Raw genomic sequence first — 15,962 nt, forward strand, 5'->3', positions numbered from 1 at the left:
AATACCACTTTTTCCGTTTTTTATTATGTTCATATGCGATGAGAGAGAGGCACGTTGTCCACTTGTTCCCGGAAGGTATTCATCATGATGTGTATGTTCAACACACGCGTCCATTAACATACGGACTTGAGAAGGCTATTTTATTGCCCATGAACCATTTCCCAGAACTTCGATATCTCGGATCTATCCCGATATATCATTGCTCCCGGGCGGCTGTGTTACAGAGAGAGACGTGCGCGACGAGAACTTTTGATTAAGAGTGCAACAAAGAGAAAGTGGAAAATGATTATAATAATTTTGCGACAGAACATCTCGCTTCTTTGGGCAATTGCAGGTAGATGTTGTAGCTACGGCAACAAAACCTTGTTAGCCAGACGTCATGAAAATAATTGCTTTCTCATCTTTATGATCCCATTTTGATTTCAGCCGAACTCCCCCGAAAATCAAAATTTCTAACCACAGCAAATGCTGACCATCAACAAACATAATTAGATCTTGATAAAAGTTTAACCCCTTTTTCTATCTTCTTTAAAAAAATCTTGCAATCCTATGTATGACATTGTATATTATATTTTCCTTATAACTAGATGTAAAGCATATGCTAATCATTGTCAGTCATCTGGAAGAATATCTATCTAGGTGAGGGGCACTGTTGCAAGGGGCCATTTCATTGAACATGGATTGAAATTTGTAAGGCGATTTAATCATGAGACGAGCTAATTTTCCTAGGTGCTGTAGGTAACAATTGGGTTGGTCGTCTTATCCGGATGGCTGCATGCATACTTCACAGTACAAAACATGATAAAAAAAGGGGTTCCATCCAGGGATGATGAAGACGTCAAAAAAAAAAAAAAAATCCGCTGCTAACCCTTCCAAAACTAACCCTTCAAAATGGAAGTCATTAGAGAAGCGCCACTGGTTATTTTTCTGGGGATTAATGAATCACTATCTTTGATTCTGAATGTTTCATACAAATATATATCACTTCTCAATGACTCGTGAGTGGGGGTGATGATAGTATGTATTTCGCTGAGGGAGCCGGATGATTATGGCCTCGGCTTCACGGGCTGAAGCGCCATAATTAGGGCATCAGCCGTAGAGGGTCGCGGAGACATTTCGTTCTCTCCATCTTAAGCTGTGGAGAAACAACGTCTTGAGATTTTTTCATTCCTTACACTTTAAGTCCGGGAATTGCGTTCTGAAGCTCTCTCCCTCTCTCTCTCTGTCTTTTTTTTTTTTTTTTTTTTTAAATTTCTGCTATCCTCAAAAAAAAAAAGGTAAGCTTCACTGGATACTCATCTATATATATACGATGACATCTCAACGAAATCAATAGATGTATAAATATTCGTACATAAAATAAAATAGAAAAATTGGATACCCTCAACTCCGCTCTGGAAACCCCGCCCTGGATTTAAAAATGACTTCTCCAGCGACAATCTGGCCACCCGCATCTCTCAAGCGTGCTAAATCATCCCGCAAACCCACCACCATTCCCAGTTCCCCAAATTGTCCCTTCTGCGCCATCGCAGCCGCTCATCCACCCTCTCCGCCTTCTCGTGTGGATGTACCGAACAAGTCACATACGACGACGGCGAAGCCAGATACCCGATCCCAAGCCCCTCAAGCTCACCTCATCCTCTCGACGAAGCATGTGCTGGCGTTTCTTGACATCATGCCCCTGACAAGAGGCCATGTGCTCGTGATCTCCAGGGACCATCATGAGAAATTGGGGAACGTTGGGGTTGAGGTTGGGAAGGAGGTGAGCGTTTCAGTATTTATCAATTTTCCCCTACCTTTTTTTTTTTAAAAAAAAAAAAAAAAAAAAAAAAAAGAAAAGAAAAAAAAGAAAAGAATAAAACCTGCGTTGTTTTTGTAATTACATCCATTTTATTTTTACATTTTTTTTTAAAAAATTGTTGCTCCTTGAAGATGGAAGAAAGAGGTTAGGAAGACGGTGATTTAAGATGTTGTGCTGATATGAATGATATGAATTAAAGCTTGGTAAATGGCTCCCGATACTTTCGCGAGCGGTGACAAGGACAGTGTTGGGCACTGAGTTAGATTCGCGCCGTGAAGATCCAGCACAGTGGAATGTCGTGCAGAATAACGGTATGTTGCCCCTGCTACTTGTTCTTTTGTTCAGCTTAATGCCACAAGGCATCATGAACTTTGCAAATTGCTTATTGTGCATTGGGTGCCGTGCATCTCCGTCTGTCTACTTCAGTATTCATTAACTCCCTTTTCCATGTTTTTCTAATGTTTTTTTTCATTGTCGTGAACATTCATTTTGCTCACAAACACTACTCCGACCCGTTATATGGGCTTTCCTCTAAAAAAAAGCAGGTCCAAGAGCATCACAAACAATTCCCCATGTCCACTTCCATATCATCCCACGACCACCTCTGGATACAGACACTCCCCAAGAGGGAGGCTGGTTGATGTTTGGCCGTGGCCAGCGGGAAGAGCTTGACGATAACGAGGCGCAGGAAACAGTAACTCAATTGCGCGTCGAGTTGGCGAGGGAAGTTGCTCGCGTTAAGGAAGTGGAGGGTATCGATCTAGATCTCGATGGAGAATTCGGGCAAGCGAAGGAGAAATGGAGAGGGTTGTCGAAATTGTGATCCCCAGTGATGGCTGGAATAGATGGATTGTAGATAATTGCTTTTTCTGCTGCTAAGGCCGTGTATTTTAAGCTGTTCGTTTCATGACTGCCGAGGTTTACGAAGGGATCATTCATTTCTTGCGCCGTTATACTCTATGAGCTCTATTCCGCTTCTTATATACTTGCGTTTGAATTGATAAGACATGCGCCTATAAATTAATCAAGGACTGGTTCTTCGTCATCCAGTAATAGTCAGTAAGCAGGAGAGTATAACCGAGACCACGGGAATGAGCGTCGAGAATGCTTGCCCCCTCCGGGACTTCGTTGCGTGCTGCATTATTATCAGAGCTATTCTTGAAGGGATGGTTTGGATTTTGCAAAGTACTATATTATAGGCGTTAGCTTTAACTATTTGGTATTCCGCAAGTATATAAGAATGAGTATTTTTGTACTTTTCTTCTAAAAGCATTCAAGTCGTTAGCTTTTACGCCATTTACGTTCCCCCTCTGTCGTCGTGGTTCAGAAGCGGACACTTCTCCACCAGGAAGTCGACGGTATGTAAGTAAGCGGCGAGACCCTGGGAAAAATTGCATATTAACTAGACAGCCTAATGACAATAATCACAAAAGGTTGGGACCAAAAAAAAAACGTTAAACAGATGTCGAAGGAAAAGAACTCACAGTGGCCAAAAGGTTGCACGCAGACGCTTAGAAGTTCTAGATGCGGATTGCTTGGGATTTCAAGTTCTACATCATCTTCATTGGCAGTGGGCATCCAAAGAGAAATCCTCCCATCTGGGACAAGGGTGCGGGCCGCGAAGTCGAGGATATCGTCTAGCATTGCGTCGAAGCTGTAGGGCCTTTTGGGTGCGATGTACCCGTCTAAGCTGATCGTTAATAAACATTAATAAGTTAATATTTGACCTATGTAACTCTCTACATTCCAGGTCGATATAGGAACAGTACTGAGAGGAGGGGGGTTGAGGCAGAAGAGAAAAGGACAAAAACCCTCACCGATAGCTTGGGACGCCATTTAACAGAACAGGCTCTTTTCTTTTACCATCCTTGCTTCCCAGAACCTTCAATCCTTCTCGAACGCCGTACGGAGGGTCGCAGATGATGCCATCTAGAAACCGCGTCGTTCTGACTGGCGTGTTGGTCAGGTCTGAAATAAAAGCATCCAAAAAATACTGCTGTATGCCGTATTGCTCAAGGTTCGAGACGAGACCCATGGATTTGCCCTTTTGCCTCTCTTTACCACCGAAGCTACGCCCATCAATATCAGAACCCAACGCATGAGTTCCAAAATGCGCCATAGCAACACAGAAGCTTCCGGTCCCCACAAAGGGGTCAAAGAACACTTTTCCTGGCGCTGCCAGTGCCATGTTTGCTGTGACCAGCGTCAACTCAGCATCCATCGACGTGGTACTAATATAGTTTCGTTTCTTCAAGTCGTATTTATCTATAACATCTCTGCTCCCGCATGCAATCCACCTACCAAAATAGATCACGTTTGGGTCAGGGCGGGCTTCTCCTGGCTTTACTGGGCGGCGTGGGTATTCCTCGAATAAACAGAACTCTTCGTCCGGGTCGGTCATTCTGATAGGGCCTTGAAAATCCATGTAGGCGAATGAATGTATTATTTGAGTTTTTTCCTCTGCTGAGCGTTTCCCGGCATATGAGTCTACGGAGAATTTGAATGACTTGTTTTTGAAGTCGCTCCATCGCGCTGCAGTCCGCTTACTGATATCTGAATGGAGGTCTTCATATGTTTGGCCTTGGCCCCAGATCTCATATATGCCCTTTGCAAGGACACTGCGAGCGATGACTGCTCTCGCAACGGCTTCATCTTGGAGTTTAACAATGGCAAATGGTGTCTGCCGGGAAGAGTTAGGATTAGAGTCGTAAAAATAACGGGGAAAGGGTGGGTTCTATTTTGTTTTTCTGGGGGTAATCTTTCTGGGATAACAGACATTTTCTGTATATGATAGGAATTCAACATTGGTCCCAACGAGCGCCGCGAGAGATTCAATCTCCGGCTTTCGAAACGACTCATGGACTTGTGCGAAGCGAATCAAATACTCCATTTTGCTCTATCGTTTATTGAAATACGTGGGCAGTGTCGCCCAGGAAATGCGCTTTGGACTTTGGTAGGTAGTGGAGTTCTGAGCGCCTTCAAACATAACAGGGTTATCCTTTCTCTTCTGATCTGATAGGGAAACGGGTTTATTTGCACCAAAATCGATATTCAACCTGAGAAGGCAAAATCCAGTAAGGGCAGAATCAAGCCAATAAGCTCTTGAGATCTGTTTCCTACCTGACTAAGCAACAACTCCCTTTGACTTCCTCACCCTCCACCTTGCCTTCTTTCTACTCCTACCTTGCTCAGAAACCCTTCCCCCGCCCTAAGAAAATTCCTCGACATGTACCCAAGGGTGAAACGAGTGATATCATAGCTTGCAACGTGTGCGGGGCAGACAATGTGCCCAGTCTGATGGTTCAAGCCCCGTCTTCGATAGATGCCCAACTCGTGCCCGGCTTAATGCTAATTAATCCATAGTTTTGTCAAGGGTAGTGCATGGTACCACAAATCTACGATGGGAATCGTATCGGTTTTCTCTGGGGATTCCAGGCCGGTTGCGAATGTGGGTTTCTATCATCCAGCACGGTTCAACCATATGCACATAAGAACTCGTGAGGCAACTGAACTGGAACGACTCGGGATGGTTGGACTTGCAACGAATATTTGTTTACATATAATTGGCTTCAAAAATGCACATGTGAGCAGCGTTTTCCAGGAACTGCAGGAGAAAAAAAAAAAGGGTATCGTCATCATGCATTCCAAGAGGCTCTGGCGCAAATCGTTCCCAAGGACAACTCAGGCTGTCGACTAATATAACCGTATGATACCTCCAAAGAATGGAATTTGCGCATTTTCCTTCTTCCTTTGAATATACTAAACAAGCAGGACTTGATTTCCTTTCCCCATCCTATTCTCCCACCAGTACGCTCCTCAATCTGTTTAGCTTTTGTGTTCGACGCGGTAGATATTTCGAACAATGACGCGCCACTATATAACTCCTGAGACTATTATCATCGGCATTGATTTGGGCTTAACCTTTACAGGTATTGTTTCTTTGTATTATTATTGTTTTATTTTTTAAATTTTTTTCGTGGTTCGATGACCGTGGTATAGTAGTGACATGCACAATGCGGTTTGTGTGAGTTGACTTTGAACCGAGGCGTTGCCTAATGTCCTGTTAGGAGTCGCATTCTCGACCGTGGATATGGAAACTCCGATTTCTGTAAATAGATGGCCAGGAACTACGGAGATAGCGAATAAAGTGCCAACAAAACTCTGGTACCAAGCGGGCTGCAGGAAACCCATATCATGGGGATTCGATGAACCGGATGAGTTGCATCCTGGAATGGACGTGGTGGATTGTTTCAAACTATATCTTGACCCTGACTTTAATTTTGCGAATAACGCTGAGATGTTCTGGACACATGAAGATGTTCAGACATGGTTTGTCGATTTCTTTACCGCCCTTCGACTACACATCATCCAATATATAAGAAATTCAGAGTACCTACCTTATCCGGTGGTGAGCGATTGGAGACTACACCCAGTAGAATACGTTTTTAGTTTCCCGACAACCTGGCAAAATCCAAAGGTGGTTGATGCATTTTGCGGAATTGTGAGGAGTTCTGGTTTTGGAGACTGTGAAGCCCACTCAGTCGAGATTAAGTTGAATGAAGCAGCAGCAGCAGCAGCTTACTCGGCCAAAACCTTTAGACACCAACGGGCTGTCCAATACCGTGAAGGAAGCAGGGAGCTTCCACCTAGGAAGGAGAAGCCTCTTGAAGCTGGCAGCGTAATTCTTATTTGCGATGCTGGAGGCGGAACAACTGTCAGAGTCTTGCTCCATTGTCGTCGGTGATTTGCCTGCTAACATCATCCACAGGATGTGGCCGTCCTCAAGGTTTCATCAATCGAAAAATATACAGTTCGAGGTCAGCGAGAAGATGTGCTTCAGTTAGAGCAGCTCGACTACGTCAGCGGTATCTTAATATTCCTTCCATTCTGCTCCTGAACCGCCACTCATCGTTAATCTGTGTAGGAAAACCATTTGGTTCCGTGCAGATCGACCAGGCGTTCCAAAGGGAAGTTGAAAGCCGTTTGGAAACGATCCGTTACGAAAGTGATGGCCGCAGTTGGTCTCCGAAGTCTGCAGCACGCAAATTGACAAAAGGCGATTTTCAAGTCTTCAAGTTGAATTATGGGTGTAGAGTAATGACAGCCTTACGGAGACATGCCCTTCGCATCCCTGGCCTTCCAATATCCTATAACAGCCCAGAAGCGGGTATCGAAGATGGAAGGATAGTACTGGAAGAGTAAGTTTACCAACGTATGTTATGTTTACCTATAGCCAGCGCTTCTGAATTACCTAACCATTAACAAGGGATGATCTGCAACGACTGTTCGACGACCAGATTCGACAGATTTTTGGACTTATTGATGAGCAGCTTCGACGTGTTGGTGATATCACGCCCCCAGTAAAAGTGGTACGTTATACGTTTTTTTTTTCTTTTCTTTTGTTGTTGGAGTGTCGGATCCGATTAACTGTCAACAGACACATATGATCCTTTCCGGCGGCCTAGGTTCCTCTCGCTACGTTCAGGATTGGTTTATCACCAAGTATGGTTACGGGAGAGAAGCCAAAGGGATTTTAATTTCAAATGAACCGTGAGGAAGCGATTTATTATCTTTTTTTTTTAAAAAAAAAAGAAAAAAAATGGCGCGCTGACCTTCCCTATAGCCAATTAGCGGTCTCCCGCGGACTAGTAATCGACCGAGTTCATCGTTGAGACATGGACATTCCGTCCTATCCACTCGATGTAGTTCCAGCTCCTACGGCATAGTGGTCAATAACAGAGTTCGCACAGGCAAAACCCCTCCCAGCTACAATAGCCATGTGAAAATAAGCCCCTATGATGGGAGGCGGTATATCGTCAACCAGGTCCAATGGCTTCTCGAACGAGGTCAAATTATCCAGCACCGATACATATGCCAGAAATTGGATAGGGTTTTCGAAGCCACCAGTTCCGAGATAGACTGGAAAATTTTGATAGCCATGTCCAGGTCTCCTGCTGCCCGCCTCCCACATACAATCGACGAAGGTGATGCTTGTGTTATATGTGAGATCGAGTCAAGAGTAGGCGGGGAACTTCTACGACAGCATGCCCAGCCTGCTAAACAGAAGCGGTGGAGCTCAATCCGGAAAGCAGAACTTCAGAAAATCCAGTATGAAGTGCGTTTATACATCGAATCGTCGTGCCTGACATTCAAAGTCTGGTTAGGGGATCGGATGATCGGGAGTAGTGACGAGATTCCCGTCGCTTGGCAGTATACCAGCATAGATGAGGCTGACAACGAGGAGACCCAAACTGAATGTCCAGTGGATTGGTCAAATTGCGGACTTGCGAAGGAGGTTAAAAGATGACACCTGGCCTACATTTCTTCGTTGAGTAATTGATGTTTCTATAGAATGGGTTATATTCATTGAGGATATGGCTCGGTTGTAATTTTGGGACTGATGACAAGGTTGGCGAAAGCTTAAGGCGTGATATTCGACGAAATCTTTTCTAACGTCGATAACCTATGAGGAGAATACGAGCGGGTTTTGGTTGAGAATAAAAGGATGTTCTTCCCTTCCCCTCCTTGGTAGAACTGGTAAACATCTGCAAAGAACACACACAATGAAGTAGCTCCTACATGCCCAGAATCTTAGTGAGAAGGCAGTCCCGAGAATTATCACTATGATAGTTTCTGCATCTACATAACGTGATCACCCGCCTAACGATCACTCCCACCTAACGATCGCGGTTTTACATTCTAAATGAAGAATGCTTCGATACATACATCACAACAATAATCGTATCAAATTTATATATAATATGTAATTTATATATACATATCGACATAGTAGATTATAGAATTTCTAGATATTAAAAATCTGTATTATGTGCTGAGTTATAGACTGTATTAGAAGTTGATATTCTTAGTAAATTACAGATATAAATTATATGTGATGTATTCAGATTACTGTATTATAATTAGCATAACTATACAGAATTTTTTAATAAAAATTTAATCACTATTACGCTGCGTAGAGAACTATATAGTTAGCTTAAATTCTGATTTATATAAAAAAATACTAAATATTAAGAAAGTTATTTAAATATTATATAAACTAGCATTTTTCTCATATAAAAGTGAAAACTACAACTAGGAATTCAAACACATCTCATATAAATTTATATGAAGAAATATTTAGAACTTTTACATGTCATATACAATGATTAATGTACTTTTTTATATTCTCAATGTTATATAATAGTTAAATTTGATAGCAGATTATAAATTACAAATAAAAAATTAAATATAATTAAAAATTATTGATATATTGAGGTGGGTAGTTTTTACAATTTGTATGGGAAATGATGATCGTTAGGTGGGTGATCACGGTATGCCACGTCAGAACTCTCCTTACAGTCCGCCAAATGCAAGACGTGTGCCACAAATTGAAGGAAGTAACAGAAAGAAACGCATACCTGGTATTGTTGGGCATCGGCAGACCCGCTTAGGTCCACAGAGCGGTTGTTATTGCAGAAGATGCGGTGAGATGCCCGAGTTTGGCGGAAAGGGAGGATGGTTTCTTCCGTAGGGTTCCATAAAACAGGGCTGGGAGAGAAAATGGGATGCGTTCTCCGGAGGTGAGTTTGATTGGAAGGACGGGGGGAATCGTAGTAAAATATTGTTGGGGGGATTGGATTGGGTGATTCGTACCCTCTATATCACACGGCGCTGGTGGTGATTGAGCTCTTTTGCCCTAGTGGCCTAATAAATATTTACCCCGAGGTGTTCCTAAAGCTACCACAGAGCCGAACATCAGATATGCGCTCAAGTTGCAATCTATCTCCTCAATAAGCGGCGGAGGAAAGACTCAGAGCAGAGCGCTGAAAGCTCCAGCAAGCCAGACAAGCTTCATAATTCGCACACCAAACTGAAAGCTAGAATATACTATTTATGTAGTATTCTACCCTCAATTGGTCTTTCTGTGACATATCCGATGAATAAGCATGTATGCAATAATATGTAACTAAATATTTCAATTCGTAGAGCGCATCAATATTTCTCGCGCTGGAGGGTATAACCGACGATTGAAGCACGGCTTTAACATCAATTCAGGAGTTTTTGAAAAACATATTATAAGACACTATCCGAAGACCACGTTGATAAACATCCAACTCATCTGGTTGGAGACAGGAAATAATTCTCTCTATAGGCCTAGCACCAGGGAGTTACCACTTGCAAGTCGGGGATATGACGTGGTACCAGGAGGGTTATTAAAACGCTGGGCAGCTCCCAAGAAACTGCTCGCGTTTACCCGATCGCCAATTTGAGTCCCACAAAGCCATGTTTTCAACTCCAAGTCTGCAAAATACAGGATCCTATCCTGCGATCATAATATGTACTGTACTAAGTATAAATTCTTCTTTTAAACAAAAAATAAACAAATGCTCAGGATGGGATGCGGTTCAAGCAAAGTGCAGCGCGACAATGACCCTCCAACTACCAGCTATGACAAACCTCGCACAGCACGCCATACAGCAACTCGTCCACGGTCACAACGAATAGGATCTCAAGGAAGGCTTGCCACAGGCACCGCGGCTGGAAATCGGGTTAGACCTCCACCTACACATCTAAAACCATACCAGAGTGATTATCCAAGAACACATTCGCGAGCGACACGTCCGAGATCTCAGTTTCAAACTGAATCGAGGGCCGGACAGTCGAGAGCAGGTACAAGTCGCCGCTCCCCTAAAGCACGGAGGAAAATCCCCAGCAGCCAACCGTCAACAGATGCCGAGATTCAGGAGGTAATTAATTCATTTAAACTGTTCATTGATCAGCACTCGATCAATTTCTATCGCACGCAATTCGACGACAGCGGGGCATCGATCCTCAGATATATTGCGCGGACCGTCATATCCAATATTATAGAGAAGCGCTTGGATGGTAAAGTAGAGCCCTTCGTTATTCCGTTTTATCGACATCCTTTCATTTCGGAAACTATCGCTTAAACATGATGTAGAAACTAGCGTTGCCCGGAACCTAAGCAATGCCCTCGAAAAGTACGCTGAGAATCCAGCAGACGGGAAGCGGATTAATCACCTCCTCCTTCTCTGTCGAATGGCGAGTGAGATAAGGAGCATGACAGACGGACATCCCGAAAGCTGGGTGTTCAATTGGGGCGAAAATGCCGATATCGTGTTTCCTAGTGTGATGCGGGGAAAAGAAGAATTCATGAAGGCAGGGATGGGTGCATAAGCTTTTTCCTTTGGTAACTTTTGTTGTCCGGCAGCCTCTTCGAATTTTGGCACCTCGGGTTTTCTGCTGTTACCTTTTCTCGCTTTTTTTTTTTTTTTTTTTTTTTTCTTTTTGAGATTATGTCAATAAGCCTTCAAGTAGTAAGAAATCCTTCTGCACTTCTCCAAAGTAGTCAGGCTCAGTTTATTTACAACAAATGATAGATATATCCAGGTGGTTTTGTTTTCGATAGTTTAATTTCACTATGAAGGCATTATCCGTAGCACACACGGAAAAGGCGACCCACATAGATATGGTGCCAACAGAGATATCGAGATATAAATCATGATGGGATCGACTACAACTCATTAATCTCGCATACGGTCAGCATTATGGCGTTGCTGAAGAAGCCACGCGCCCAAATCCCCGGGATCGGAGTAACGCGGGGAAACTGTAAAGGGGCTACTCGCGTAGGATATTGAAGGCAGGGGAGGAAATCCTTGTCGAGATTGTGAGATTGGGGGAGTGTGTTGGATACCATTTGTGTACTCGTAGACTATATCCAAAAATAATTAGTTTCTGAGGGGTTAAATACAATGCATTTTAAAAGGTGATCGAACCTTCAGCCCAGGCAAGCGCTCTAGGTTGGCTGTTTATATCAACTGGTGACCTTAAACGTGGATTCGAAAATGTTCTGAGTTCCACACCAAAACGATCCGTTGTCCAAGGCATTGTGCTCTCCAAGAAAGCCAATTCCGAGCGTATCTGCAATAGTGTGACGTGGTATAGAAGAAGTGCAGTTAAGCACGTCTGCAATTTTGCTTTGTTTTTTAGGACCCAGCAGATGTCGTTGATCCGTCTTTTGCCCGCATTTTGGTCTTTGTTATCAGATATTATCTTCAGCGCCTTTTTCACCTCTCTACCAGTGCGGTCGATCTGGCGTTCGGTAAATCTCTTGCGTGAACGTAGTAGATGATCTTGAAGCTTCTCGAAATCATATTTGACGCCGATAAGTAGGTCAGAAGTGCAACCTATAATGTCATCCGCAGTTCGCATTTCTCCTTGTGCACCAACAAGCCCATTTATATACTGGATTAAGTTGAGAAATGAAACAATAGGGCTCCACACTGCGAAGTCCGGCATGGTGGGCAAGAGAGGTGGTAGTTTGTAGTTGATGACCTTTTCGACAAAGAGAAAATTTTGCTCTTAACAAATGACATGTAAATTGAAAGTGAAGTTGTAATGATAGAAAAGTGGTCGGTGAAGATCCCTCGTCATGGATCTTTAAAGACGCCCATAGTCCGGCACTTCATGGCTTTATAGTATGCCGTTTCATACGCTCATTCTGTAATTGGAACCACATGTAACACGCCTGTTTGGGATGCGGAAACCCAAGTGCTGGCTAAGCGTATATGGAGCCGACGAGACAACTGAGATCCCGCTGAAGTTTTTCATAGTCAAAGAGGCTGTGTGTCCCCGGTGGATAGCCCAGAGTATTGCATCGCCGCTTCGCTTCTGGGTTTGTTGATCGATGCGGAAATGATGTTTAAAATTAAAATACATTTAGTGAAGCCTAGCGACTCTCCACGCTTTGCTGAGATGGATGAGGCTCTGTGAGGATATATCGGTGGACACAGATGCAGAACTAGGCGGAGTTGCGTTGGGCACCCATAAACAGAATGAAGTTCGAATCATACGACAGGAATTGGAAACCCTGTTCAGCTCCAGATATCATGCACTGTAGCAGACTTGGCTATGGATCTTGCCTTTGGACATTCACAACGCAAACCCACTCAAAGTGATACCGAATATATTTTGAGTGTCAATATCATGTCATTCTCCAAGTGGTGATCTATCTGTTGGCATTAAAACAGATTCCTGGCTAGGACAGGTGAACAATGAGAGGTTTGGAAATTGGCCAGAAATGAAACCTTGGTGTCGGGCGACTCATCAAAAGGCGCAGTAATATCCAGCAGAGTACTAGACCAATGAAAGAATATCAAGATAGATTATCTAAGAGCGCGTTCCTGATTTGATATTACCTAGGTATCAAACAACCATCAGCCTTAGATCTTAGTCAAGAATTAGGTATCTCAACACAATAACTTGATAAATACCTAAAGACAGCCAGGCTATCCGCGGATCTGTTGCGAAACATTATCTGCATTCTACTTTAGAAGGTGAAAATACTTTGCTTTTCCGGTTGTCGAACGCCCGGCTATCGCATCCATAGATACGCTCGGGCTTTCGTTATGGTTACAGACGGCAAAAATCTGTGATAATGAAGCGCGTAATTAGCAGTCCGACCAGTCTCTGCAAGACTGCCACAATATGGCCCGCCAAACGTTCCCGTCGACTCCTCCAAAACCTGGGCCAGGTCCAACCCAGCGTCGGGGTGGAATGGTGGTCTTAGCGCCGCGGTACGATGACGTGAGGCCTGATTAGCCTCATTAGTCAGAAGGCCCATGTATGACGATTAATAATTCTATTTTTCCCCCCCGAAGCACTTGGAAGAACTAGACATTGGCATGCGCTATACTTTCAAATTTTAAGGAAGGATATGTCCTTGGAATTCTGTCTTCATGGTAAACTGACGAGACATCTTGCGCTTTAATGGATCGCATTGAATCTGCGGAGGCGGCGGCCTCTCCTGAATCTCGTCCCTCCCCAATGTCCGGTAATGTTAGAAATGCGTCTGTAGCCGGGCGATCGCGAAGGCCGAGTATACGGGTGCTACGATTCCCCTCTAGTTCTGAAAACTCGGAGACGCTTCGAACCAACCCACAGAACGACAGCCACAGACATAGACAAGATGTGCCGGAAATTACTACCCGTCGTCGAAGTAGCTCGGATCCCCGGCCATTTGTCAACCATGGGACTGATGTAGCTCCAGCTGCGGTAGGAGGCTTAACACTTATGCCTTCGTTGGTAGAGGAGCCTTCAAATGAAGAGACTGTCCCGCAAGGAAGTGCGCTCTCGCCTCCGCGTGGTAGTTTAGAGAGATTGCGGAGGACGAGCGCTGCTGCAATTTCTTCCCTGGGGTTAACTCGTGCTGCCACAGTCAGTGGACATGAAGTGGGCACAATTGAAGACCAAGTGGTTGATCTTCTCGACGTTATTGGTATGGGAAACGCTTGTCCCGCAGGACTTTTTGGCAGCCGGAACTAACCGGTATGATGTGATAAAAAAAAGACCCTGAAATATCTACTCTCACCACCCTTACGAATGTTCAAAATTCCCTTTTCGTACCCGATCTTGGGCGGTTTTTAAACCGGAGACCGTCATACCTGTTGACTCCTCGAGCTGAAGGAGCCCCCAAACTGGAAGAACCTGAGAGTGATCGCGAAACACTCGAAGGAGAGGATACAGATATTTCAGAACGATTGCGTTTACAGAGCACTAGTTCAACAGTGATCGATGAACTCTGTTTCGCGGTCTTACCCGACGGAGCAACGCTGGCTGGTTGGAGTGAGGTAGATAAGTTAGAGCTCAATGATCATGTTAGACACATGCTTCATTCGCGGAGGTCTAAGTTCAAACGGTCAATGAAGGGGTTCGGGCAGTATGTCCGGAAACGTAAGTGAACGCGTTATTTCCCTGACGCACAAGGTTGACACTCTGCTAACCATATTCCATGTGCAGCGCTTGGGTTTCTAGTCACGCTTTATGCGACACTGATTACCCTTTTTGGACTCGCCTGGGTCTTGTTCCTGATAGGTGTGTGACGTAAATTCAACAAAACATTTTGTCCACAATGTCTAAAGTCTCAACTAACGCGGTATTCCTTAAACTAGGATGGATCAATGTTGGTGGCCGTCAGCTTTATATCATCAACGTCATAGACAATGTTTTAGTCGCTTTATTTGCCGTAGTCGGAGACGGATTAGCCCCATTTCGTGCAATAGACACATACCATATGATTTTTATCGCGCGCTACGCCCACATGACATGGCGTTTGCGCAAGGAAAAAGCACTTCCCAAACTACATAATAAAAATGACCTTCCGAAGAAAAGAATAGACGACGCAAACCAACAAATCGACATGGAGATGAGTGCCGCTGACGAAGTTAGTGACGAAAAACCCAACGACGAAGCCGAACAGCAGGAATATTCCGTTCTCAACGCAAAACAACAGAAGAACCTTGAACACCACCAGAAGAAACTTTCGAGATCACACACATTTTACAAACCGCACGAAACAAGCACCCACACAGCCTTCCCCCTTCGCCTCTTGATTGCAATTGTCGTGCTGCTGGACTTCCACTCCATATTCCAGATAGCGTTGGGCGCATGCACATGGGGCATCTATTACAAGGTCCGCCCATTCGCCCTTACAACTGTAATTCTCTGCTGCTCGATTACGTGTAACGTAATGGGTGGTGTTTTGATTTGGGTTGGCGACCGTCGGTCGCGAAAGAAAGATGTTATTGAAAAAATGTTCCGGCAGGAGTTGACACAGGAGGCAATGAAGAAGGTAGATAAAAGAAGAAGAAAGGATAGAAAAAGAGAGAGTATGGATGAGAGACGGAAAGTATCACATGAGGGTGAAAGCGGAGGATAGAAAGAAGTAGTTTCGATATGAGATATTCCCCATAGAGTTTTTCTACGATCCATGATGGATGCAATGTGATATACACCTACACCAAGTTGCCATTTTTTATATATATAAAACGGGTACATGTAGCTGCTTTTGTGAATAGTTGCCTAGGAACATACAGGTTATTTTTAAATATCAATATTGTACTCTAATGTTTAAAAACATACCATTTTTCAATGACCTCATGAATATTGCTAGATAATCTCCATCTGTTCATTCCAATCCCTTGACTCAACTTCTTTGCCACAACGTAAATCCACAGCATTTGAACTAAGCAAGTGAACCGAATATAAATTGAAATTGAAACGGAATACTCAAACATCTCTTCACCCATTTCTGCGAGTAGGACAAATGAAACAAAGAACTTCCCGGACAGGAAAACAATAG

General features: G+C 43.9%; 4 protein-coding genes across 4 annotated transcripts; 3 read left to right on the plus strand and 1 right to left on the minus strand.

Annotated features, from left to right (window-relative positions):
• Positions 1–1,420: 1,420 nt before the first annotated feature.
• On the plus strand, positions 1,421–2,624 carry HCAG_01479 (predicted protein; the record flags this gene model as incomplete). Its single annotated transcript, XM_001544382.1, has 3 exons — positions 1,421–1,762; positions 2,001–2,112; positions 2,347–2,624. The coding sequence occupies 3 exons, from the start codon at positions 1,421–1,423 to the stop codon at positions 2,622–2,624; spliced, it is 732 nt and encodes a 243-aa protein (XP_001544432.1).
• Positions 2,625–2,953: 329 nt separating this feature from the next.
• On the minus strand, positions 2,954–4,691 carry HCAG_01480 (conserved hypothetical protein; the record flags this gene model as incomplete). The annotated part of the gene is made up of 5 exons (XM_001544383.1): positions 2,954–2,989; positions 3,103–3,182; positions 3,286–3,491; positions 3,619–4,481; positions 4,578–4,691. 5 exons carry the CDS (start codon positions 4,689–4,691, stop codon positions 2,954–2,956), a joined length of 1,299 nt encoding a protein of 432 aa, XP_001544433.1.
• Positions 4,692–5,663: 972 nt separating this feature from the next.
• HCAG_01481 (predicted protein) lies at positions 5,664–8,108 on the plus strand (the record flags this gene model as incomplete). Its single annotated transcript, XM_001544384.1, has 6 exons — positions 5,664–5,730; positions 5,869–6,541; positions 6,570–6,618; positions 6,749–6,999; positions 7,068–7,170; positions 7,425–8,108. 6 exons carry the CDS (start codon positions 5,664–5,666, stop codon positions 8,106–8,108), a joined length of 1,827 nt encoding a protein of 608 aa, XP_001544434.1.
• Positions 8,109–13,591: 5,483 nt separating this feature from the next.
• HCAG_01482 (predicted protein) lies at positions 13,592–15,539 on the plus strand (the record flags this gene model as incomplete). Its single annotated transcript, XM_001544385.1, has 4 exons — positions 13,592–14,099; positions 14,171–14,554; positions 14,636–14,695; positions 14,773–15,539. The coding sequence occupies 4 exons, from the start codon at positions 13,592–13,594 to the stop codon at positions 15,537–15,539; spliced, it is 1,719 nt and encodes a 572-aa protein (XP_001544435.1).
• Between the last annotated feature and the right edge of the window lie 423 nt (positions 15,540–15,962).

Source organism: Histoplasma capsulatum, genomic scaffold (assembly GCF_000149585.1).
Source record: "Histoplasma capsulatum NAm1 scaffold_1 genomic scaffold, whole genome shotgun sequence".
In the NCBI taxonomy this organism is placed as follows: domain Eukaryota; kingdom Fungi; phylum Ascomycota; class Eurotiomycetes; order Onygenales; family Ajellomycetaceae; genus Histoplasma; species Histoplasma mississippiense.